The 27,583-nt window shown below is 44.6% G+C and overlaps 1 protein-coding gene and 1 long non-coding RNA gene across 3 annotated transcripts in view; one reads left to right on the top strand and one right to left on the bottom strand.

The window, feature by feature from the left end:
* Nucleotides 1–7,980: 7,980 nt before the first annotated feature.
* On the bottom strand, nt 7,981–14,510 carry LOC140733430 (uncharacterized). The gene is made up of 2 exons (XR_012100284.1): nt 14,374–14,510; nt 7,981–8,089 (listed from the first exon to the last, which is right to left on the bottom strand). It is a non-coding gene; the product is annotated as an uncharacterized lncRNA (long non-coding RNA).
* LOC140733384 (FHF complex subunit HOOK interacting protein 2A-like) overlaps nt 14,435–27,583 on the top strand; it is a 75,607-nt gene continuing 62,458 nt past the window's right edge. For both annotated transcript variants that reach the window (XM_073056664.1, XM_073056646.1), the window contains exons 1-2: nt 14,435–14,567; nt 25,318–25,396. In XM_073056664.1, coding sequence (XP_072912765.1) covers nt 14,523–14,567; nt 25,318–25,396 — 124 coding nt within the window. In that variant the 5' untranslated portion in view covers nt 14,435–14,522. The remainder of the gene's footprint in view (nt 14,568–25,317; nt 25,397–27,583) is intronic.

Here is a 27,583-nt window from a genome sequence, read left to right as displayed (position 1 = left end):
ATAGATCAATCAGAATCAGTTTTAATATCACCACGTTGTCATGAAATTTGTTAACCTAACGGCAGCAGGTAAATAGAGAAAATAAATAAGTAAATCAATTATAGCAAATATATATATATATATTCAGGCTTCTTTACCTCTTTCATGATGGTGACAATCGGAAGAGGGCATGTCCTGGGTGATAGGGGTCCTAAATAATGGACGGCATCTTCCTAAGGCACTGCTCATTGAAGATGTCTTGGACACTGGTACCCATGATGGAGCTGACTAATTTTACAAGTTTCTGCAACTTATTTTGATCTTGTGCAGTAGCCCCCCCCGCCCCCCGCCCCCGCCACACCAGACAGTGATGCAGCCAGTCAGAATGCTCTCCACAGTCGAAGTTTTACAGTGTTTTAGTTGACAAACCAAACATCCTCTAACTCCTGGTGAAGTATAGCCGCTGTCTGCGTCCGGGTTAGGTACTCAGAGATATTCACACCCAGGCACTTGAAATTGCTCACTCTCTCCACTTCTGATCCTTCTATGAGGATTGTTTTTTGTTCCCTCGTCCTACCCTTCCTGAAGTCCACAATCACCTCTTTGGTTTTGCTGACAATTGAGTGCAAGGTTGTTGCTGCGACACCACTCGACTGGTGTATCTCCCTTCTGTACAGCTTCTCGTCACCATCAGTGATTCTGCCAACAAGGGTTGTATCATCAGCAAATTTATAAAAGCTGTTTGAGCTATGCCTTTCCACACAGTCATAGAGAGGAGAGCAGTGGGTTAAGCCCACATCCCTGTGGAGCGCCAGTGTTAATTATCAGCGAGTTGGAGATGTTTTTTCCAGTCTGCACAGATGAGGCCCAGGTTCTGTGGCTTTTCGATCAGGATTGTGGGAATTATGGTTTTAAACACTGAGCTATAGTCAACGAACACCGTCCTGACATAGTCATTTGTATTGTCCAGGTGATCCAAGGTTGCATGAAGAGCCAATGAGATTTGCATCTGTTGTAGACCTATTGTGGCGATAGGCAGTGGATCGCAGTGGGTCCAGGTCCTTCCTGAGACAGGTGTTGATTCTAGCCTTGACCAACCTCTCAAAGCATTTCATCCTCGTAGATGTGAGTGCTACTGGACGATAGTTGTTCAGGCAGCTCACCCTGCTCTTCTTGGGCAGTGATATAATCGTTACCCTTTTGAAGCAGGTGTGAACTTCTGACTGTAACAGTGAGAGGTTGAAAATGTCTTTGAATACTCCCAGCAGTTGGTTGGCACAGGTTTTCAGAGCTTTACCAGGTACTCCATCGAAACCTGCTGCCTTGAGAGGGTTCACCTTCTTGAAAGGCAGCCTGACATCAGCCTCCAAGACAGAGATCACAGGGTCATCAGATGCTTCAGTGATCTTCATAGTTATGGTTTTATCCTCCCTATCAAAGCAGACATAGAAGGCATTGAGATCATCTGGTAGTGAAGCATCGCTGCCATTCATTGTCTTGGATTTTGCTTTGTAGGAAGTAGTGTCCTGCAAACCCTGCCAGAGTTGATGTGCATCTGAAGTCACCTCCAACCTCTCCTGGAATTATTTCTTGGCTCTTGAAATATCCCCTTGCAAGTCATACCTGGTTTTCTTACACAGACCTGGATCACCAGACTTAAATGCCACAGATCTCACCCTCAGCAGGCTACAAACCCCTTGGTTCATCCACAGTTTTTGGTTTGGGAGTGTACGGTGAGTTTTCGTAGGCACACAATCACCCACCTAGGTTTTAGTGAAGTTGTTGACAACTGTGGCATACTCATCCAGGCTCAATGGTGACTCCCTAATCACATTCCAGTCCACTGGTTCAAAGCAGGCCTGTAAACACTCCAGTGCCTCCCTGGTCCATATCTTCTTGGTCCTCACTACTAGTGCTGCAGTCTTCAATCTCTGCCTATGCTCAGGGAGTAGAAGTACAGCCAGGTGATCAGACTTTCCAAAGTGAGGGCACAGTAGGCCATCTTGAACTAGGTGTAACCGTGATCCAGTGTGGTATTTCCTCTAGTACCACAGGTGATATGTTGGTAATAATCATTTAGGGGTTTTATCAAGCTGGCTTGGTTAAAATCCCCCAAAATGATGGGAAAGGCATCAAGATGTGTTGTTTCATGCCTGTTCATCACAGCCTGTTTGACATTAGCCTGGGCTGGCATGTACACCACTACCAAAAAGATCACTGAAAATTCTCGCGACAGGTAAGGTGGCTGACACTTAATAGCAAAGTATTTGCGGTCTGGTGAGCAATATTAGTACACCCCAAGGAGTTGATCATGAGGCATACACTTCCACCTCTACTGTTGAGTCACTTGACCGACCTACGTGCTGCTGCTTGCGTCGGTGAGGCTGTAGAGGAGTCAGTGCGTGAAAGGGGCGTGCAGTCTAATGGTGAGTAGCTATCTTGGTCGTTTTTCTTGTGAGCGTAGGACCCTTTCAGACATTGTTAACGTGGAGTGCTGCAAGCCCGATTCACTGATTTATTGGCGGATGGCAGTGGCGTGTGTTGGAGGAGCTGCGTGGCCTCGGCTGTGTCGAGGACTGGGCCGCAAGCTGTGGATGAACCAGGAGGTTCGTAGACTGCTAAAGGCTGGATCTGTGGCACTTAAGTCTGTTTACCGCTGCCAGGAGAAAGGCGTTGGAGCCGGTGCACTCCACTGGGGGCGCTGTGGCACAGTATCCAGGCTGAAGTCAGTGCTGCCCCCCAGTGTTTGCTCAGCAGAAGACAAGCTGCATTGTGGTCAACTGCAGGTTTCATGAACTAGCTCTGGACCTAATTTGCTGTGCCTGTATTTTACTGATATCTTACATGTGCTTGCTATCTTGTATGTGCTATGTGTGCTTTGTGCTGTGTGTGACTGTCTGTACTGTGTTTTGCACCTTGGCCCCAGAGTAAAATTGCCTTGTTTGTCTGTATTCATGGGAATTCATATAAGGCTGAATGAAAATTAAACTTGAATTGAATCAAAAAATTAGGGCATATAAAGTGACAGGGGCTGGAAGTAGCCAGGAGACTGGGAATACTTTACGATCCAGCAACAAAAGACTGAATTAGAAGGGAGAAAATTGATTTTGAAAGAAATCTTGCTTATAATATTAAAAACAAATGTTAAGAGTTTCTAATGATATACTTACAGAAAAAAAGTTATCTAATGTAAGTACAAGAGCAAGCAAATGAAGCTGGTGAATTCCTAACAGGAAACCAGGAAATGGCAAGTGTAACAAATACATTTCTGCAGTATTCACCATGGGGAGGGGTGCACTGCAAATATCCCAAAAATAACACACGGGCAAATTTTAATCACAAGTCTCAAGGAATAAAGTTCAGAGAAAGTCACGAGACTATAGGCAGACAAAAGATCCCAACAGACCAAGTGCTGGGATCTGATACTCTTGGTTGAACATTTTCAAAACTCCAGGCAAGTAACTAGAAGATAACACACAACATTCAAAAGGAAGACAGAAGGCAAGAAAATATAGGGCAATTATTATTGGCAAACCCTTAGTGTCAATAATTAAAGAGGAAATATCTAATCATTTGTGAAAGGCAATGAGAATTAAACCTGGTTAACATGGTTTTGTAAAATTTTAGAACATAGAACATAGAAATCTATGACACACTACAGGCCCTTCAACCCGCAATGTTGTGCCAACCACGTAGCCTACTCTAGGAACTGCCTAGAATATCCCTAGTGCATATATGTCAAACTCAAGGCCAAATCCGGCCCGCGGTGGAATTATCTTTGGCCCGCGAGATAATATCTAATTACTATTAAAGCTGGCCCCAGTAATCGAAGTGCCTATGGCGTATGATATGGCTAATGCTGAGTTTATTCAGGTACCAGGTTTTCAGGGTTTTTAGTGTTTATTCGGCAGTCTTCTTCATAAGAAACGGAATTTGTAAAGTGAAACACTTTGTAGTTATAGCAGAGACTGAGACACATGAGAGCAGGCTGAAAAAACGGAGGCAACGAAAGCTGCGTTCGCACGCGTCCGACTGATCTGGCCCGCATGAAGCTGCATTTTGCTCAATCCGGCCCATGACCTAAAATGAGTTTGACACCCCTGCCCTAGTGCATAGCCCTCTATTTTTCTAAGCTCCATGTACCTAAGCTCCATGTACCTATCTAAGAGTCTCTTAAAAAACCCTATTGTATCTGCCTCTACCACTGCCACTGGCAGTGCATTCCACGCACCCACCACTCTCTGTATGAATTTTAAATTAAGTATGACAACTTTACTCAAATACCTTGAAACTGTGACAGGGAAAGTTGATCAAGGAGAACTCGTAGATGGATATAGAACAAAGAATATTAAAGCCCTGGACAGGCCATTAAGCCCACAATATTGCACTAATCTTGCTGCCAATTTATGTTAAATGTCTTCCTCCTGTGTATCATCCATATCCCTCCACTCCCTTCATATTCATGTGTCTATCTAAAAGCCCCAAACTTCACCAATTACCTACTTCCACCTCTACCCCGGTAACTCATTTCAGGCACCTACCACTTTGGTGTAGAAAAAACATGTCCTCTGGTGTTTGACATTTCTACCCTGGAGAAGAGATTCTGAATGCCTACCCAAATTATATCTCTCATAATTAAAAAAAAACTTTTGTAGGTCTCCCTTCAGCTTCTGGTGCTCTAGAAGCTCTAGAACCAAAGTTTGTCTAACCGTTCCTTACAGTTCACACCCTCCAGGCAGCATCTTGGTAAACATCTACTGCAGCCACTCCAAAGACTCCACTTCCTTTCTAGTTCAAAGTAAATTTATTATCAAAGTACTTATGTGTCACTATAAAGTACGTAGCCCGCAGAATGTCACCGTGGTTCACCAGCACCAAGTATAATGGGGTGATTCGAATGGCACACAATACTTCAAATGTGGTCTAACTGAAGTTTGATATAGCTGCAGAATGATCTCCATATCCCTACCAATAAAGGCAACCATTCCATATCCTTCTTTGCCACCTTACCCACGTGCATAGTCACTTTCTGTGAGCAATGGATCTGGACCCAACATGCCTCCATACCTCTATGCTATTAAGGGGCCTACCATTAACTCTATACTTTTTCCTTTAACTTGACCTCCCAAAGTCACTTGCCCAGATTAAACTGCATCTGCCACTCCTTGGCCCATATTGGTAACTTATCTATATCTTCTATATTCTTTAATAGCTCTTTACACTGTCCCCCCAAGTTCACCAATTTTGGTGACATCTGCATACTTGCTAATCCACCCATTTAGATTTTCATCCAAGTCATTGATAAAATTAGAAGTAGTAGTTCCCAGGTCTAATCCTGGTAGAACACCACTGGTTACAGACTTCCAGTCAGAATAACAACCTCCCACCCCTATTTTCCATCCTCTATGAGCAAGCCAGTTCGAAACCCAACTTTGCAATTCACCCTGTATCTCATGCATCTTTACCTTCTGAATCAACCTACCACAACAGACTTTATAAAATGTTTTACTGAAGTCCACTGACTTATGATCAAGGTTATAAGGCCTGACTAGCCCTGCAAAAAGCCAGACTTGCTTTCCCTCAGTAGGCCATTCCTTTCTTCCAATAGTTTCCCTACCAGTGACGTGAGGATCACTGGCCTACAGTATAATTACCCTGAACAAAGACACATTTGCCACATTCTAATCCTTGGGACTTCGCCTGTTGCTAGTGAAGACACAAAGTTCTATGTCAAAGCCCCAGCAATTTCCTCACTTGCTATTTTTAATAATGGATGGTGAGGAAGACTATCATGGTCGATGGGAGTGGGCAGTCTAAATAGGTCAGCATGAACTAGATGGGCTGAAAGGTCTGTACTGCGCTGTACTTTTCTCTGACTCCATGGGTAAATACCATTTGTCCTCCTGAAGAGTCCTGGCCGAAATGTCGACTGTATACTTTTCTTGGCCTGCTGAGTTCCTCCAGCAGATTGTGTGTGTTGCTACCATTAGATCTTGTTGCCTTATCCCCCTCTAATACTTTTCAGAAGATGCAACAGTACCTGCTTCTTACTCTCAAAATATCCCAAAACATTCACATTACCATGCCCCATTCTGTCTTCACTATCCTACAAATCCTTTTCCTCAGTAAATACAGAGGCAACGTACTCATTTGGTTCCTCAGCCCCTTACTCTGACTCCAAGCACAAATTCTGTCCTTTATCCTTGAGTGAACTACCCTCTTCTTAGTTATCCTTATTTGATAGAAATATAAATGCCTTGGGCTGATCCTTGCTCCTGCCTACTAAGGAGTTTCATGGCCTCTTTTGGACTCGCTAACATCACTGCTTGAGCATTTTCCTCCTATCTTTATATCCACCAAGGGCCCAATTTGATTTTAGCTTCCTAAACCTAACTTACCTATGTTTCTTTTGTTCTTCCTGACTAAATTTAGAACCTCTGGGGTCATCGAAGGTTCTTTTAACATAAACTGATATTAAAGCTGAGCCTACTGGGCCTGAACACCTCCCTCTGCAACTGGATCCTAGACTTCCTGACTGGGAGACCTCAGTGAGTCCGGATCGGGAGCAGCATCTCCAACACCATCACACTGAGCACGGGGGCTCCCCAGGGTTGTGTGCTCAGTCCACTGCTGTTCACTCTGCTGACCCACGACTGTGCTGCAACACACAGCTTGAACCACATCATCAAGTTCGCCGATGACACAACCGTGGTGGGTCTCATCAGCAAGAACGACGAGTCAGCTTACAGAGAGGAGGTGCAGCGGCTAACGGACTGGTGCAGAGCCAACAACCTGTCTCTTAATGTGAACAAAAGAGATGGTTGTTGACTTCAGGAGGGCACGAAGCGACCACTCCCCGCTGAACATCGACGGCTCCTCAGTGGAGATCATAAAGAGCACCAAATTTCTTGGTGTTCACCTGACGGAGAATCTCACCTGGTCCCTCAACACCAGCTCCATAGCAAAGAAAGCCCAGCAGCGTCTCTATTTTTTGCGAAGGCTGCGGGAAGTCCATCTCCCACCACCCATCCTCATCACATTCTACAGTGGTTGTATTGAGAGCATCCTGAGCAGCTGCATCACTGCCTGGTTCGGAAATTGCACCATCTCGGATCACAAGACCCTGCAGCGGATAGTGACGTCAGCTGAGAAGCTCATGTCTCTCTTCCCACCATCACGGACATTTACACTACACGTTGCATCCACAAAGGAAACAGCATTATGAAGGACCCCATGCACCCCTCATACAATCTCTTCTCCCTCCTGCCGTCTGGGAAAAGGCTCCGAAGCATTTGGGCTCTCACGACCAGACGATGTAAGTTTCTTCCCCCCAAGCTATCAGACTCCTCAATACCCGAAGCCTGGACTGACACCTTGCCCTAGTGTCCTGTTTATTATTTATTGTAAATGCCTGCACTGTTTTTGTGCACTTTATGCAGTCCAGTGTAGGTCTGTAGTCTAGTGTAGCTTTCTTTTTTTTTATTACGTAATTCAGTCTAGTTTTTGTACTGTGTCATGTAATACCATGGTCCTGAAAAACTTTGTCTCATTTTTACTATGTACTGTACCAGCAGTTATGGTCGAAATGACAATAAAAGTGACTTGACTTGACCATCCTTGTCCTTACAGGAACATGCCAATCCTCAACTCTGATCATTTGGTCTTTAAACAAATCCATGTCTGACAACTACTCCCAATCGACACCCCTCCTATCTAAATAAACAAAGCAGTCAAAGGTTCGTGACAAGACACTTCTTCAGGTTGTCTTGGCCCAAACGTCGACTGTTCATTTCCATGGATGCTGCCTGACCTGCTGAGTTCCTCTGGAATTTTGAGTGTGTTTTGCTGTGGACTTCCAGTATCTGCAGAACCTGTTGTGTTTATTACTTACCCCTCCTATCTGTTGTAATTTACTCTCTCCCAGTTTAGTACCTTTCTAGAAGATCCAAATATCCTTACCTATAATTATCTTCATTACTTTCAAGGACTCAATAACTCATGTTTTCAGTATTATTTATTTATTATTTTTTAAATTTGTATTTGCACATTGTCCGTGTCCGTGTGGTTTTCTCATTGCTCATATTGTCTTCCTTTGTTCTACTGTGAATGCCTGCAAGAAAATGAAATATAGTATACGGTGATATTTATGTACTTTGATTTAAAAAATACTTTGAACTTTCAATGTAAAACATAACAAGTGTGATCACTATTTCCAAAATGTTCACCCACTGTCAGATCAGTCACCCGGCCTGGCTCAATTCTGAAAGCCAGGTTCAGTATGTTCTCTCCTCTATTTGGACTACAGTATATTGTTTCAAGAATCCCTCTTGGATGCACTGAAAAAATCCTTCCCCATCTATGCCTCTTGTATTAAGGAAGTTCCAAACAATACACGGTTAAAGTCCTCAAATATGTTTCTGATTCCTTTCATAATTTGACTACATATCTTTTCCTCCATGTCTCGGAGACTACTGGGTGGGGACTTCAGTGAATTTGCACCCGTCCTGTTTCTGAGCTCCACCCACCCTGCCGCTGTACCGACTTCCACAATGCCCACCCTGGTTCAACTCCCGCTGCTGCCTGTAAGGTCACATTCTCCCCGTGACCGCTTGGGTTTCCTCCCTCGGTCCAAAGGTGTGCTGGTAGGTAGGTTCATTGGTCATTGATTAAGCTAGCGTTAAATCGGGAGTTGCTGGGTGCCGCAGTTTGAAGGGCCAGAAGGGCCTACTCCACGCTGCATCCCAGTAAAACTTGTTTTAAATGTACTATGAGTGACATTATCAGCAGAGCTGCCTCTCTACATCTTTTACGCGTCCCCTCCCTCTCAATCACGTCTAGAACAATGAAATTCAGTAATGTTTTGTTGGCAGTCCTGTCCCTCACACAACTTTGTAATAACAACATAATAATTCCGCGGACTGATCCAGGGTCTTAGTTCACCCTCCTTACGCAGAATACTCCTAGCAGTGAAATAACACATTTCATCCCAGCACTCCCACCATGATTATCAACCTGTCTCTTGCTGTCCTTCCTTTCAATCTTACTTGGTATACCCTTTTTCTTGCCTTCAACCCTACCACCTGTTGCCCTGTTGTCATGATTTCCATCCCACTGCTACTCTAAACCTCCCTGAGTAGCAGACCTCCCAGTGAGGACATCCATTACCCTCCAGTTCCAATGCAAACCATCAGGACCCGCCTGCCCTGGAAGAGAGCCCAATGATCCAAAAACCTGAAGCTACTCCCTCCTGCACCAACTCATTAGCCACATGTTGAACTGCATTATGTATCTATTTCTCACTTCACTCACATGTGGCACAGGTAGTAATCCCGAGATTAGTATTTCGCAAGTCCCACTTTTTACCTTTCTGTCTCTAAAATTTCTTTGCAAGACATCATCTCTGTTTCTGTCTATGTCACGTATGTACCACGACGTCTGGCTGCACAGCCTCCCCTCTCAGAATGTCCTGCACTTGTGAGACATCCGTGACAACACACCATCCTGGAGTCTCAACTGCGGCCACAGAATTAACTGTCTACTCCCCTCACTATCTAGACACCAGTCATGAAACACTCTGCCTCACTCCCTTCTGTTGCCTCAGAGCCAGGCGTGGTGTCAGTGACCCAGCTACTGGTTCTGGTCTCAGAAAGGTCATTCCACCCCCCCCCCCCCCCAGACAGTATCCAAGGAGATATACCTACCTGTTAGTGAAGGGAATTGTCACAGAAGAACCCTGCACTGTCTGCCTTTTTCCCTTTCTTCTTCAGGTGGTCACCTGTTGATCTGTAACTTGCACTTTCGATGTGACCAGCTCTCATTCAGACTCAGATTCAGTTTATTGTCATTTAGAAACCACAAATGCAATGCAGTTAAAAAATGAGACAAGGTTCCTCCAGAATGATATCACAAAAGCATATGACAAAACAGACTACACCAGAAAATCCACATAACGTTTGGCAATCCCCAATCCAGAGTCCGGAGAGGCTGCTGCATATTAATATCGCGTTACCATCTTAGCGCGTTCCCCGGAAAGGAGCTCCAAATCCACCAGACAAAACAACACCAAAAACTAAAGCTACAAGACCTGCACAAAACCACATAGTTACAACATATAGTTACAACAGTGTAAACAATAGCATAATTGATAAAAAACAGACCATGGGCACAGTAAAAATGGTCCAAAGATGTTAAAAGACTATAAGTTTGAAAGGAGCCACCACACAGATTCCACAAGTCCTCAGGGCCCCGATTTGACTCGTCATCCCACGCCGGCGGCAGAAGGGAATACCCCCTATTTGGACTTCCACAGCGCTGCCCGACTCAGCCTCACAGACGCAGCACACAGTGAAAGCGACCTGACCGCAGCGGACTCCGAGTCTATCGAACCTCCGACCATCCCCTCCGGCACAGCTTCTCCGAGCACTATCCTCTGCCGAGCGTATTAAGGCGCCCCCGCCAACAGCCATCGGCAATGCGACCCCGAGGACTGGGGGCCTGTTCTTCCCAGCAGAGTCCTGGACCTCACAGCAGCAGCAGCAACGAAGAAGGTCTTCCTGGAGATTTCCAGATGTTCCTCCGTGCTTCCACGTCCGTTTTCAACCGATTATGATTGCGCACACCCTCAACATCCTGGGTGATCCTGAGTACAGCTGGCTGCACCTCCAGTTCCTCGACCTGGTCTATCAGAAGTTGCACGTCCCACAGACCATGAGGTTCCCCAACTTCCCCCATCTTGCAGGAGGAGCATTCCACTGCCCTGACTGCTACATTGTACTAGGTCCAAATGTCACTGATTAACAGGAATCGAGAAACCTTATTTAAATTTTACTTGCTGCTCACCAAAACCTCTTGAACTAAGGTGTCTGCTCTCCTCTCCTACACTGGTCTCTTCTCACAATAGCTGCTCTGCTTGACCCTACCTTCCTTTTATTGCCCAAGTTACTGCACACCTAGTCAACCAGAAAGAGAAACTTTAAAAAATATCTGTCCTGCTGGTTCTCTTCTACCACCCCCACCCCCATCTATGACTTAGATTTACAACAGTCATTTGACAAGATGCCACACAAGAGGCTGGTACATAAATTAGAAGCTTGTATAACTGGACAAAGTGTACATGGAACAGTAGAGCACAGTACGGACCCTTTAGCCACCATGTTGTGATGACCTAACCTACACTACGATCAATCTAGTCTTTCCCTCCATTTTTTTTTACAACCAGGCACCCACCACTCTCTGCGTAAGAAAAAAACCCTTGACATCTCACCTAAATTTTCCTCCTCTCGCCTCCAAAGGATGTCCTTTGGTATTAACCATTGCCTCCCTGGGAAAAGGGTGCTGGCTGTCCTCTCCATCTACACCTCTGGTAATTTAGTAGGTGTACTAGCATAGATTGAAAAATGGCTGTCATGTAGAAAACAAAGTTGGAACAGGTGGGTCCATTTTAGGCTGAAGGGATGTAACTACTAAGTACCCCATAGATTACTCAATAGCGTAGCAGATTTGGGGTTCAATACCTACTGCTATCTGTAAGGAGTTTGCATATACAGGTACTGTGTGGGCTTCCTTTCGGTGTTCTGACATTCCAAAGTCATACTAGTTCGGGTTAATAAGTGTCGGCAAGCTATTTTGGCACCAGAAACACGGTGACGCTTGCGGGCTCTGTTGGTTGTCGATGCAAACGACACGTTTTACTGTATGTTTCAAAGCACAAGTAATAAATAGGACTAATCTTCCAATTGTTTTCTATTTACCTCAGTAAGCTGGAAAAGGGAACGAAACGCGAGCTTTCCAAGTTGGTCGATGATCGGAAAATGGGTGGAACGGCGTGTTGCGCTGATTCTGCTACAGTTAGACTGAACGACTGGGTGAAAACCTGGCAAAGCCAGCTTAATGTGGGGAAGTGCAAGGTCACGGACCCCAGTAACTGGAATCAAAAGCCAGGTTATTTTCTGAATGGAGAGACTGAAAATGAGCGAAGTTCAGCGGGATCTCATAAATTGGGAGGCTGAAGCGACAAGTAGTCAAGAAGGCAAATGGCATGTAGATCTTTATTGCAAAGGGATTTTAATATAAGAACAGGGAGGCTGCCCCTCAAAGAGGGGTTGGACCATTTAGGTCTTTTGAGGAATGAAGGAAATCTTATTCAAGTATTTGAGATCCCATATGGGAACTTCACTGGGTATATGTTGGGTGGTTTTCACAGGTTGGGGAAGTCACAAACAAGGGGATATAACTACAACACAAGGGGCCCGTCATTTAAAACTGAAGTTTGTAGGAATGTTGGCCTTGGTAGTAAATCTCTTGAAGGTGATGGAGGCCAATAATTAGACATATTCAAGGTGGAGATAATATTTGAAAGATTGAGGAATTGAGGGTTAGAGGCTACCGGCACAGCTGAGTAGTTAAGGCTGGACTAATGGTAGAACAGGCTTGAAGCCCCGTGGCCAACTCCCTCTCGTTTTTTTTTTTGCATTGTTGACATACTTCAAGATTTCAATTCACCTCTGCCACAACAAGTCCATTGCAGACTCGATCCCATGAGCTCTCCACTCTATTCTGGAGTACCCCAACGGCAAAAGAAAATTAAGACTGCTGTTTTTGATTACAGCTCAGCGTTCAATTTCATCATCCTCTTAGTATTAATCACCAAGCTTCAAAGTCTGGACGTAACTCCCTCTACCAATGGATCCTCGACCACAATCAATCCCGATCAACAATAACATCTCATCCTTGCTAACAGTCAGCACAGGGACCCTTCTAGCCCACTGCTTTAGTCCTCCTACAGTCATGACCGTGTGGCTAGGTACAGCTCAAACAACATCTGTAAATTCACCAAAATCTCAGAAGCTGATGAGGAGGTGTCCAGGAGTGAAATAAATCAGCTGGTTGAATGGTGTCACAACAATCTCACTCTCAACATCAGCAAGACCAAAGAATTGATTGTGAATTTCAGGAGGGGAAGACAGAAACTCATTGAGCGGTGGAAAGGGTGAGCAGCTTCAAGTTCTTGGACGTCAACATCTCAAAGGATCGGTCCTGGGCCAAGTCATTGAAGCAATCACTAAGATAGCTCACCAACGGCTCTACTTCATTAAGAGTTTGAGATTTGGTACGTCACCAAAGCCTATAGATATAGTGTGGAGAGCATCCTGACTGGTTGAATCACAGGCTGATATGTAAACGCTAATTCACAGGATTGCAAGAAGCTGCAGTGGGTTGCAGACTCAGTCATCTCCATCTTGGGTAAAACCCTCCCCACCATCAAGGACAGATTCAATAAGCAGTGCCTCTAGAAGGCAGCATCTGTCATGAAGGATCTTCACTACCTGGGACATGCCCCCTTTGCATTACTACTATTGGGGAGGGGGTACAAGAGCCTGAAGATTCAGATTAAATGATTCAGGAACAGCTCCTTCCCCTCTGCCATCAGATTTGTGAACAGTCCATAAACACTACCTTGCTATTGCTTATTACCTTGCATTATTGATTTATTTACATAATTTATAATAATGTTATGTTTTTGCATTGTACTGCTGCTGAAAAACAATCGATTTCACACCATATAAACCAGCGATAATAAATCTGATTCTGTTCTGGTACACAAAATGAAATGCCAAGGAAGTAGCTGAGGGAAGCACATGAATGACATTGAAAAGACAGGTACATAGATGGGAAAGGTTTTCAGGGATTTGGGCCAAACACAGGCAAACGGGATCTGCTGAAGCAGGAATCTGCTCAGCATGGACCAATTGGTCCAAAGGGCCTGTCACCAAGATATGATTCTGTAAATATACTGAGTGCATGAGTCACCCTCAAAGCACCAACTTTCATGCTGAAATGACAAATGGACTGCTTTATTGTCAGCAGTGTATTCAGGCATTGTCCTGAATACATGTCAAATGAATCTAAAGTAATCAATACAGACCATGATTGTAGGGAAAGAGCGACAATTGAATAGTCAGTAAAGGAGCGATGGGGAAACGGGTCTCCTGGGCAGTTAAATAACAAAAATACTCGGAATGGTAAAAAGAAGACCAAATTACCAATATTTGATGCTATCTTGTACCTGGACCAAGAGTGAAATGCAGTCCCAAATCCTTTCTATTCCCAATTATTCTTCATCTCCATTTTTTCCCTCCCCCACCCCATTCCCTACTCACCCTCACTTCACTCTCCAACTCCCACTCACATTCTCCTCCCCTAGTTCCCTTATCCCTCCCCTTCCTTCACGACCTTCTCCTCCCCAACTCACTTCCCACTCCCTCACTCTTTACCATCTTCACCCTCATCTCTTCCCTGCTCCTCACTCATTCCCCCTCCCCTCAACCCCTCCCTATTCCTCCACATTATCCCTTCCATCATTTCTATTCTTCTCCCCCCCCCCCTCCAACTCACCAAGCAAACTCTCCCATCTCCTCCTTTCTTCCCCTCCCCGTTTCCCGGGTAACCGCAGGTTCCGAGGTCAGGCCCAGTCCTCGGGTTCTCCCGTCGCCTCCTCCGCTCCGCCGCTTCCCGCTCCGGGGAAGGAGTCGCCCGCCCCCGAGATGTTGAGCAGACTGAGTGCCCTACTGCAGCAGGCCGTGGAGACGGTGAGGTGCTGGGGCCGAGGCCGGGGCCGGGGCTCGGCGAGCAGCGGGCGGCCCGGTCCTCACCGTCCAGCCGGGCCTCCGCAGCTCACCCGGGGGGTTGGAGAGGGGTTGATCCGCGCAGAGCGGCCCGTGTGGCGAGCTGAACTCGGCAAAGGGACAGGGAGGCGGGGGACTGCAGGGTCTCCCTCTCCTTGTATATGAAGGGAAGGGGGAGAAAGCACGGGTGACCGGGGTAGTGGGATAGCAGGGTTCTGTTGGATCAGTAATGATTAGACCACAAAACCATAATTAAATAAAATGTGATTATAATGACCGAGACTTTAAGGAAGGAGAATATGAAACACTGAAAATAAAGGACAGTGTGTGTGTGGGGGTGGGGGGGGGGGGGGGTGTTAGAGAGAGAATGTGTTAAAAGACCAACCAACTTTAAACGTGGAAAAACTATAAGGAAAACGTACAGGCTCCAGCAATTATTCAGGGGACTGGAAGATTACTAATGTGGGATTGTTGTTTAATAGCGTTAGGTAAAGGAACTACATCCTAGTTAACTTAATCCAAGAATATAAATTAAGATCTAGGAGGCTATTTATCCCCTTGTTCCCGCTCAGGAAGAACATAACTTTTCTTTTACCTCAACACTACTCTCTTGCACAAGCCCCACATCCCTTAGCTCTGTTGAAGTATGAAAATTATTTAATCCTTGTCGTGAATAGACATTGTGGCTAAGTTCCACAGATCTCTTGCAAAACAGAACAGGGCATACTGCCCCTGAATAATAAGTAAAGTACATTGGATAATGTGGGGGGAGGACGTCCTACCGGGGGAAGCTCCAGCAGCTGGATCTCTGGCACTGAGTCTGGCTGTCTGGCTCAGAAAGGGAGAGAAGAGGGGTGCATTAGTGATAGGGGATTTCGTGCATGTGAGATACCTGGATGGTATGTTGCCCCCGGGTGCCAAGGTCAGGAATATCTCGAATTGGGTCCACAACGTTCTAAAGGGGAAGGGTGAGCAGCCAGAAGCCGTGGTACATATTGGTACCAAAGAGAATATAAAGGGTTAGGTAGAAAGCTGAAGAGCAGGACCTCAAGGATAGCAATCTCTGGATTGCTGCCTGTGCCAGGCACCAGTGAGGGTAAGAATAAGATGATTTGGCAAATGAAAGTGTGGCTGAGGAATTGGTGCAGAAGGCAGGTTTTCAGCTTTCTGGATTATTGGGATCTCTTCTAGGAAAGGTAGGACCTTTGCAGAAAGGATGGAGTACATCTGAATTTGAGAGAGACCAGTAAATTACAGGTAGGTTTCCTAGAGCTGTAGAGAGGATTTAAACTAATTTGGCAGGAGGATTGGACCCAGAATGATGGGGCTGAGGATAAGGCAGTTGTTAGGCAAATAGACACAGTGAAGGGTGGGCAGATGATAGGGCAAAATTGCAGTCAATGGGATGAGTTGAAGTGTAACTAACATGGGCAAAATCAAAAAAGGGTTATGAATACAGGAATGAAGACGATGTATTTGAATGCACGCAGTATGTGGAATAAGGTAGATGGTCGTAGCACAGATAGAGATAGGCAGGTATGGTGTTATGGGCATCACTGAGTCGTAGCTGAAAGAAGTTCATAGTTGGGAGCTTAACATTTAAGTATACACATTGTATTGAAAGGGCAGGCAGGGGTGGGGTGGTTCTGTTGGTTAAAAAATGAAATCAAATCCTTAGTGGTGACATAGGATTGGAAGATGTAGAATCTTTGTGGACAGATTTCAAAACTGCAAGGGTAAAAAGACTCTGATAGAAGTTGTATACAGGCCTTTGAACAGTAGCCAAGATGTGGGGTACAATGTATGATAGTCAAGGGTGATTTCAATAGGAAGGTAGATTGGAAAATCAGGTTGGCGTTGGAAAAAGGAGAGGGAATTTGTAGAACGCTTACAAGATGACTTTCTAGAGCAGCTTGTAGTTGAACTTAACAGAGAAAAGGCAATTCTGGATTGGGTGTTGTGTAATGAACCAGATTTGATTAGCAAGTTTAAGGTAAAGGAACCCTTAGGATCATAATATGATAGAATTCACCTTGTAGTTTAAGATGGAGAAAATAATATTAGATGTATCAATATTACAGTGGAATAAAGGGGATTACAGAGGCAATGAGAGGGGAGCTGGTCAAAGTTGATTGGAAGGGAAAACTAGCAGGGATGATGGCAGAACAGCAATGACGAGTTCTGGGGCAATTCAGAAAGCTGAGGGTAGATACAACTCAAAGAAGAAGTGTTCTAAAGGGAGAATCTGACAAGGAAGTCAAAGACTGCATAAAAGCAAAGAGAGGGCATATACAGTAGTTTTTTTTTCAGATATATAAAGAGTAATAGGGAGGTCAGAGTGGATATCAGACCACTGGAAAATGATGTTGGAAAGGTAGTAATGGGGGACACTGGAAGACACCAGCAGAATGCCAGAAATTCGAGTGACGGGGCAGAAGAAAGTATAGTTGATATTACAAAGGAATAGTACATGGGAACTTAAAAGGTCTGAATGTAGATAAGTCACCTGGAGCAGATAGACTACACCCAAGGGTTTGAAAGAGGTTGCTGAAGGGATTGTGTGGAGGCATTAGTAGTAATCTGTCAAGAATCGGAATCAGGTTTAATATCACTGGCATATGTCGTGAAATTTGTTGTTTTGCAACAGCAGTACATTGTAATACATAATAAAAACTATAAAGAAGTATATGGCAAAAAAGTAGTGCAAAAAGAGAAGAAAAAATACTGAAGAAGTGTTCATGGGTTCATTGTTGATTCAGAAATATGATGGCCAAGGGGAAGAAACTGTTACTGAAACATTGAGGTACCTCTGCCTTGATGGGAAGAGGGCATGTCCTGGGTGATGGTGGTCCTCAATGACAGAACTTGCCATTTTGAGGTATCGTCTTTTGAAGGTGTCCTGGATGCTGGGGAGGCTAGTGCTCATCATGGACCTGGCTGAGTGTACAACTTTCTGCAGCTTTTTCTGATTCCGTGCAGTGGCCCCTCCATGCCAGACAGTGATGCAACTAGTTAGAATATTCTCCAAGGTACATCTATAGGAATTTGTGAATGTCTTTGGTGACATACCAATTCCCCTCAAACCCTAAATGAAATATAGTTGCTATCATGCCTCTTTGTAATTGTATCAATATGTTGGGCCGAGATAGATCCTCAGAGATGTTGACACCCGGGAACTTGAAACCGCTCACCCTTTCCATTTATGATCCCTCAATGAGGACTGGAGTGTGTTCCCTTGATTTGCCCTTCCTGAAGTCCACAATCAATTTCTCGGTCTTACTGACGTTAAGTGGTAGGTCATTGATGTGACACCACTCAACCAGCTGATCTGTCTTGCTCCTGTATGCCTCCTTGTCACAGTCTGAACTACTGCCAATAGTAATTGTGTCACAGTAAGTTTATAGATAGCATTTGAGCTGTGCCTAGCCAAACATTCGTGGATTAGAGAGTAGAGCAGTAGGCTAAGCACGTTCCCTTAAGGTTATATAACGTGGAAAGAAGCGGTCCCAACACCGACCCCTGCAGAACACCACTAGTCATCGAAACCAACTCAAAAAAATGTCTTTTATTTCTGCTCTTTGCCTTCTGCCAGTCAGATAATCTCTTATACATGCTAGATTCTGGAATTCATGCTACATAGATCACTAGAGGACCGGAAAATTGCAAATGTCACTCCACTCTTTGAGAAGGAAGCAAGACAAAAGAAAGGGAAATATAGACCAGTTAGCCTGACTTCAGTGATGGGGAAGATGTTGAGGATCATTATTAAGGATGAGGTTTTGCAGTAATTGGAGAAGTTGATAAAATAGACCAAAGTCAGCCTGTTTTTCGTAAGGGGAAACCTTGCCCGACAAATCTTCTGGAGTTCCTTGCGGAAATAGCAGGCAAGGTAGACAAAGAAAAGTCAGTGGATGTTGCTTACTTGTATTTTCAGGAGGCCTTTGACATGGTGCTGCACATGAGACTGCTTAACAAGATAAGAGCCCCTGGTATTACAGGAAAGATTCTAGCATGGATAGAAGAATGGCAGACTGGCAGGAGGCAAAGTGGAAAAATGGGCCTTTTTTGGTTGGTTGCTGTTCTACAGGGAACCGTTTTGAGACTGCTTCTTTCCATGTTATGTGTATATCAATGATTTGCAGTATGGAATTGATGACTTTGTGGTCATATTTGCAGATGATATGAAGATATGTGGAAGGGCAGGTGGTGTTGAGTCTACAAGAGGACTTAAACTTGAGAGTCCCTTTGCATTGTGCAGCTTAACTTGCAGGTTGAGTGGGTGGTAAGGAAGGCAAATGCATTCGTTTCAAGAAGACTAAAATATAATGGCATGGATGTAATGCTGTAGCTTTATAAGACATTGGTCAAACTGCATGGAATATTGTAAGCAGTTTTAGGGCCCTTAATTAAGAAAAGATGGGCTGGCATTGGGGAGGGTCCATAGGAGGTAAAATGAGAATGATTCTGGGAACTAAAGTTTAATATATGAGGAGCATTTGATGCTCTGGACATATACGCTGGAGTTTAGAAGAACATGAGAAGATCTCACTGAAACCTGTCAAGTATTGAAAGGCCTAGACAGAGTGAATGTGGAGAGGATGATTTCTTTTGTGGGAGAGCTTAGGACCAGAGGGCACAGATTCAGAATACAGGGACATTGCTTTAGAATGGAGATAATGAGGTATGTCTTTAGCAGAGGGTAGTGAATCTGTGGAATTCATTGCCACACATGCTTATGAAGGCTATGTCACTTGATGTATTTAAAGAGGAGGTTTACAGGTTCTTGATTAGTCAGGGTGTCAAAGGTTACAGGGAGAAGGTAGGAGAATTGGGTGGAGAGGGAAAATAGATCAGTATGATGGAATGGCAGAGCAGACTCAATGGGCAGAATGGCCTAATTCTGTTCCTATGTTTTATGGTCTTATAGTACAACACAGGAACATGCCCTTCTCTCAGGCTGTGAGACTAATGAATACCCTGCTACCACTGAGGTCTCAACAGCAGGACAGCGAGCTGTTTACTGTTTACCTATGCTGTGCACCACATGTATTTTGAGTGGTTTATTTATTTGTGGTAATATTTTGTTTAATGTGTTGTGTGTGACATAGCACAGTGTGTGTCCACACTGCACCAACTGCTGCCACTGGGCTATAAACGTGCAGGAGCAGTGAGTGGTTAAGTGCCTTGCTCAGAACACACACGCTGCCATGGCTGAGGCTTGAACTAATGACCTTCAGATCACTAGCCCAAAGCCTTAACCACTTGGCCACGCACGGTATTGTGGGTGCACCGTGGGCCAGAGGAACATTGTTTTGTTTGGTTGTATATATGAATAGTCAGACGATAATGAACTTGAACTTGAATGTGATGTTATTGCAAACTTATGATGCCTAATTAAACTGATTTCTTCGACACGCATATGGTCCCATATCCTTTCATCGTCTGCATTTTCATGCACTTATAGAGTCATAGAGCACTACAGCACAAAAACAGGCCCTTTGGCCTATCTAGTCCTTGCCAAACTATTATTTTGCCCGGTCTATTGACTTGCACCTTGACAATAACCTTCCATACCCCTCTCATCCAGGTACTTATTCAAACTTCTCTTAAATGTTGAAATCGAACCGGTATGCACTAACTACCACCAACAACTATCCTGGAAGCACATTCCAGACACCTAGCATTCTCTGTGTTTACAACCTGCCCTGCACACCTCCTTTTACTGTCCCCCTCTCTGAGTAAATGCCTGACCACTAATATTAGACGTTTTGACTCTAGTGGGGAAAAAAGACACTGGCTTTCTAAATCTATGCATCTCATAATCCTATAAACCTTTGTCAGGTCTCCCCTCAGCATCCACCATTTTAGAGAAAACAACCCAAGTGGTTTGAGCCTATCCTTATAGCACACGTTCTCTCATCCAGAACTGAATGCTATACTCCAGTTGTGCTGAAGCAGTTTTTTGGAGATCTCTGTCCAAGTCTTTTGGATAGCCAGTTTCCCAAGATTTATGACCAAGAAATCTCTTCTCACCTCAGTCTTGAAACTGTGACCTCTGGTTCTAGACCTCCCAGCCAGCAAAAACACAGGCCTGTCAAGCTCCTTAAGAATTTTGTAGTTTTCAAAGGTTGAGTTTCATTCTTGTAAACTGAAGAGATAATAGGCTCAATTGTCTATATTTCTTCTGGTATAGCTAACCCGCACCCCGAGAATCAGTCTGAGAAATCTTCATTGTATTCTGTCAAAAGTCTTGGTGGTGAGCAAATTACTGCAACAATATGAGGGGGAACAGAATTTAGAGGCACAGTTTAATGAAGCTCGAGCAGCAGGGGTCGTGGAGGGTTGTCTGGGGTTTATGTCCAGGACTGTTTGAGGTTGGTTCCTGAGGTGATTATCTGTGAATGGAAGGGCATCTTACCAAAATAGGGTTTTTGAATGGGTTTGGGGAACAGTGCTTGTTGAATAATGTGTGGGACCAGCTGACTGGACATCTGGAAATGCTAATTGATCTGCGGTTGATGTCTAGGAGTGCAGGACAGGATGGTTTGAGGTGACTGCAATCATCCTGGGAGTAGAATATGTCAGGGCTTATCCTTGGGAGGATGCCTTTCCTGGAATTCTGTTGGGTTGATGTAGACATGGAGGGAGGTGAATGGGTGTGGAGGACGGGAATGTGAGGAGATGGGATGGTAGTCAGGAGTGGGAAGGAGGTCAAGGGGATAGGGGAATTGAGGAGGGGAGATGATGAGAACCGGCTCTGTTGGTGTCTTGGGGTTGGTTTAGAATCATAGAGCATAGAAATGGACTAATCTCAAATAATAATGAGGCTGCCTACGGAGAAAAAGTCATCACCCTGACACAGTGGTGTCAAGAAAATAACCTCTCCCTCAACGTTGCAAAAACAAAGGAGCTGGTTGTGGGTTACAGGAGAAATGGAGACAGGCTAGCCACTATTTACATCAATGGATCTGTGATTGAGAGGGTGAGCAGCTTTAAGTTCCTCGGCATAAACATCACTGAGGATGTCATGTGGTGTGTACATACCGGCTGTGTGGTGAAAAAAGAACAACAGCACCTCTTTCACCTCAGACGGTTGAAGAAGTTTGATATGGGCCCCCAAATCCTAAGAACTTTCTACAGGGGCACTTTTGAGAGCATCATGACTAGCTGTATCACTGCCTGGAATGGGAACTATACTTCCCTCAATCACAGGACTCTGCAGAGAGTGGTGCAGACAACCCAGTGCATCTGTAGATGTGAGCTTCCCACTATTCAGGACATTTACAAAAACAGGTGTGTAAAAAGAAGAATCATTGGGGACCTGAGTCACCCCCAACCATAAACTGTTCCAGCTGCTATCATCCGGGAAATGGTACCACAGCATAAAACCCAAGACCAACAGGCTCTAGGACAGCTTCTTCCATCAGGCCATCAGACAACCTAATTCATGCTGACAAATCTTTATTTCTATGTTATATTGACTATCCTGTTGTACATAGTATTTATTATAAATTGCATATTGGACATTTAGATGGAGATGTAACCTAAAGATTTTTACTCCTCATGTATATAAAGGATGTAAGTAATAAGTCAATTCAATTCAATTTGGCCCAACTCCTCTATGGAGACCAAGATTCCCATTTAAGCTAGTCCCACTTGCCTGCGTTTGGTCCATATCCCTCTAAACCAGGGGTTCCCAACTTTTTTTATGCCACGGACCCTTACCATTAACCGAGGGGTCCTTGGATCCCATGTTCGAAACCTTTGCTCTGAGCCTTTCCTGTCCACATATCTGTCCAAGTACCTTTAAATGGTAATGTACCTGCCTCAACCACTCCCTCATTCCATATACTGATCACTCCCAGATGAGAAAGTTGCCTTTCAGGTTTCTTCTCACCTTAAGCTTATGCCAACCGGTTCTTGATTTCTCAAAGCTGGGAAAAAGACTCTGCTTTTTCTGTGCCTCTGGTGCTCCTGTCCCCCTTTCTTTCTCCCTGGGCCTCCTGTCCCATGATCCTCTCCCTTCTCCAGCTCTGTATCCCTTTTGCCAATCAACTTTCCAGCTCTTAGCTTCATCCCTCCCACTTTCAAATCTCTTACTGTGGTGACCCACTTCCCAGCGCACCCAAACCGGCTCACAAAGTGGCGCGCACCGGCATTGAGGCCGGTCCCAAAAAGGGCGCCGAGCCTTCTTCACCAGCAAGGGGAAAAGCCCGCGCGCGGGACGGGACTGTGAATACCCGTCCTCTACAGCATTCCCGCCCAGGGAGGGCGGGATCAGGAACGCGTTAAAGTGAGGCCGCGAAGTTTGAATAAACCTCTTTTGCAACTGCAGCTCATCGACTCCATGTCGTTTATTGCAGCACTGCGTGAGGCCACATCGCTACATTACTATCTTTCAGTTAGTCCTGACGAAGGGTCTCGGCCCGAAACGTCAACTGTTCTTCTTCCTATAGATGCTGCCTGGCCTGCTGCGTTCCACCACCATTTTGTGTGTGTTGCTTGTGTGCATTCACCCTTATAATTTTATACATTCTGTAAGATCATCCCTCATTCTATCTTACAGTGAGAAAAGTCCCAACCTATTCAACCTCTCTCCATAACTCTGTGCTTAGAGTTCCAGCAACATCCTCATAAATCTCCTCTGCACTCTTTCCAACATAATGGCATCTTTCCTACAGCAGGATGACTAAAACCGAACGCAATATTCCAAATGCAGACTCACCAAAGACTTTTATAATAACATAACGTAATATCCCAACTTCTGTACTCAGTCTCCTGACCAGTGAAGGTGAGCATGCCAACAGCCTTCTTCACCACGCTGTGATGTCACTCTCAGGAAACTGTACTTGTATTCCTAGGTGCGTTTGTTCTTCAGTTCCCCAGGGCTGCTACCGTTCACTGCCTTACCCTTATTCATCTTCCCAAAATGCAATATCTCACTCATCAAAGTTGACCTCAATTTACCATTCCTCAGCTCTCTTTCCCAACTAATCAAGTTCCTTCTGTAAATTCTGAAAACCATCTTCTCTGTTACTGGCACCACCTTATTTTAGTGTCATCTGTAAATATGCCTTGTACATTCTTATTTAAATCATTACTTTAGATGACAAACAACAATCCTGGGGAACGTTACAAGTTGAAAGCCTTCAATCTAAGAAACAACTCTTTGATTATTATCCTCTGCATCCTGCTATCAAGTCATTTGCATACCTATCTTGTTAGCTCTACCTGAATCCCATGCAATCTGACTTTCTGTATCAAACTACCACCTTATCAAAGGCCTTAATGAACTCCATATAGATCAATCTGTTACAATACCCTTGGTTACTTCAAAAAACTCAATCAGATTTCTGAGTCATGGATCTCCCATGCACAAAGTTGTGCTGATTATTCTGAATCAACTGCTGTTTTTTTCAAGTGCATGTATCCCTCAAAATCTCCTCCAGAAATGTACCTACCAGAGGTGTTAGATTTACTTGTCTGTAGCCAGGTTTTTCTTTGCAGCCCTTCTTCAATAAATACACAATAGAGGTGCATAGGGTGTCAGGATGCTTGGGGATGCATGTGGGTTTCATGATGTGAGAGGCTAAATTGGCTCACAGGATTATCTAGGGAGGCATATTATCTAAACATGAGAGTATGGGGTCAAGTGTGTTGGTGATGGACACAATGGAAGTTTGGGATCCGGATTGTCTGGGTTAGTTTTGGGGAGGTAGAACTGGGAAGGTGGTGTGTTGGGGGCAGGGCTAGGCCTCTGCAGAGATGGTGAGCAGGATTGTCAGGATAGTGTTTAGCTGTAGCATTGTTCAGGAGTACTGCCAAGGGCTATGCCGTGGAACAGGATGGGATTATCTGAAAACGAGAGAAGAACTCAGCTGCTGTCTGGGGTTGTAGAAAAGACAATCCTAGTGTGTTGTATGGGGGTTGGTAGACAGGCCTCATGTTCCTTAGTGGTTGCTGAACAGGACAGTCATTGTATTGGGACAGGACCATCAGGGAATATTGTCTGGGGATAAGCAATTGTTCATCTGCCGATTGACTTGAAGTGGATGTCTTAGTCTGGTTTTGATGAATGACGTTGAAGGTTCAGGGTGATCAGGTGTGGACAGCACTGTCCAGGTGAAGTATGGAATTCTTTAAGGTACTCTCAGGGTAACGTGTGGATGAGCCTGTGGTCAACTTTGAGGTAGAGAACAGGAGCGTCCAGAAATCCTATCAGTCAGAAGGGGAAGGGATTGTGTGGGAGTTGGACAATGATATCTAAGGATGGTTCTGGAGCTGCTGGATGTGGTTTGGTAGTCCATGAGTCCGTTATATTTCATGTTGTCTTTACACATATCCCTTTGAGTTGCAGTTCCTGGTTTCCTTTGCCTGGCTTCTGATTGGGATATTCCAGCTGCCGCTCACTTCTGACTCGAACTGAGGGGTTGGCAGTCCTTGCATCAAGTAATCTAGTTCCCTGGGAGTTATGCTCAACCGGAGTGCAGGGAGTGGAAAGCTGATCCTTCAGTTGTCACAGCCCTGCTTTACTGAACCCATCCCCTAAAGTTATGACAGGGTACTGCATATATCCTGTCTGTAATCCTTCCGAGTATTTCTGTGCAGTATTATTTTACCGTGCAAAATGTTTTACCTTGAAAAAGGTATTGCTTGATAACTCTTTCCAAAACAATGTAGCATGCAATATTTTACTTCCTTTCTTCTGTTAAAGGAGGAAGAGCCTATTCAGCTGCTAGAGTCCTTCATCGGTCACTGGAAAGGAATCACCAATTATTACATTGTGACCACAGGTTTGGCTGCATGATTATATTCAAAAGTCTTTGATGAATTAAAGTGGAATGGCTTATTTTGCAATGTACTGTATGGAACAATCCTTCAGGAGAGCAGGGCTTCAGTGGGACAATCAGGGATTTGAGGAGCAGAATGTTTGGAATATTAAGCCTGAGGTGGGCATTGTTGAGAGAATTAGGGGTCTAAAGGGGTGGGCTTTACCGAGAAAGTTGAGTGCCTAGAATGGGGGGGAGGGAGGTGGTTGATGGGAGAATTGGGAAACTAGGGGGTAGCTTTCCATGTGATTTAGGAGAGAAGAGATGGGCTGCAATGGACCTGATAGACTTGACCTTGATTTTTTCCATACTCTTGCCAAGTTTATAGAGTCATACAGCTTAGAAGTAGGCCCTTCAGCTCAATTGGTCCATGCCGGTGGTGCTGCCCACCGAGTTAGTTCTATTTGTTCACATCTGACTCATGTCACACTAAATCCCTCCACGTACTTGTCCAAAAGTCTTTTAAATGTTGTTATTGTAGCTTTAAGATTGTTCCATGCACTGCATTTTGTCAATATTGATCTTGTTGGAGAAGGCTCAAGGGGCTAATTAGCCTACTCATTCTTATGTTTATTGTGCTCTTTACACAATGCGAAGCTTTGTTGCTACCTTAGTTTCTAGGACTATGCTGTTTTTAAAAAAAGTTTTTTTTCAGCACTTTACTCTGATTGTCATATCAAAGAATTGTTCAGCACCCTACATGGGCCCTTTACCGTACTTTGTTCATTTTGACTGTGATACACTTATTCTATATACCTGCATGAGCTTCCGGTTACTCTGTGCACTTCCTTTCCAAGTATCTGCCCCAATGCTTTTAAACTCCACTTCCTCTGACAGTTTGTTCCAGATGACTACCTCCTGTGAAAAATCTACCCTCCCATTTCTTTAATAATTTTCCCCTCTTACCTTAAGCCTGTGCCTTCTTGTTTGCGACTTGTCTGCCCTGGAGAAAGGGCTGTGACTATCTTTCCTACCTCGTGTCCCTCATAAACCTCCACAAGGTCACCCGCTCAGTCTCCTACACTCTAGTGAAAATAATCCCACTCTGACCAAACTCTCTTTATAACTACAGCTCTCTGTTCCAGGTAACATTCTGATGATTCTCTCCTGCATTCTCTGTCCTGCTACTGCATCATTCCTGCAGTGAGGCAACCAGAACTGCACACTATACTCTAAGCTCGGTCTAACCAGTGTTTTTTACAGCTATGTCATGATGTTCTCTGATACGCAATGCCTCAGTCTATGAAGGCAAACATAGCAAATGCCTTCTTCACCCCATGTCCACCTGTGTCACCATTTTCAGCCAGCTATGGACTTGTTCTCCGTGGTCTCTGTACATCAACACTCTTGAAGTCCCTGCCATTTATTTATTTGTTTATGATTTAGAGATGCAGCACAGTAACAGGCTCTTCCAGACCAATGAACCCGCACTGTCCAGTTACACCCAATTAACTTGCTAACCTCGTACATCTTTGGAAACTCATGTGGTCACAGGGAGAACGCACAGACAGTGGCAAGAATTGAACCCAGATCGCTGGTGCTTTACAGCATAAAGCTAATCTCTACACTAGCATGCTGCTCTGTATTCTATACGTCCTACCAGAATTTAACTTTCCATTGGAATACGTTCCATCAGTCATGACACCTTCCAATTTTCCAGCTGATCTATGAAACTACCGTGTCCTTTGACAGACTTTCCTGTGATCTGCCAGGTTTTGTTGTATGCAAACTTGCTAATTGGACCACCCGGATTCATCTGCAGCAACTCAGCAGGTCAGGCAGCAAAAGCACAGGCAAAGAGATAGTCAACTTTTTGAGTTGAGTCTCTGCATTAGGACTGAGATTATGGAGGAGAGATAGTTTGTATTCAGAGGTGAAAGGGAGGGGTATGAAATGTCAGCCTTTATCAACCTTGCCATCTCTCACCCTAACCCTAACCCTAATTGATTTTCCTAATCAATCCCTACTTAATCCTGCTCATTGGACTTGTTTCCAATAACTTACTTACCAGTGACAATAGACAATAGGTGCAGAGGTAGACCATTCGGCCCTTCGAGCCTGCACCGCCATTTTGAGATCATGGCTGATCAATTCCTATCAATACCCGGTTCCTGCCTTGTCCCCATATCCCTTGATTCCCCTATCCATAAG

This window comes from Hemitrygon akajei, chromosome 1 (assembly GCF_048418815.1).
Source record: "Hemitrygon akajei chromosome 1, sHemAka1.3, whole genome shotgun sequence".
In the NCBI taxonomy this organism is placed as follows: Eukaryota; Metazoa; Chordata; class Chondrichthyes; order Myliobatiformes; family Dasyatidae; genus Hemitrygon; species Hemitrygon akajei.
The sequence above is the reverse complement of the archived record's forward strand: the minus strand, read 5'-3'. Positions and strand labels throughout refer to the sequence as shown.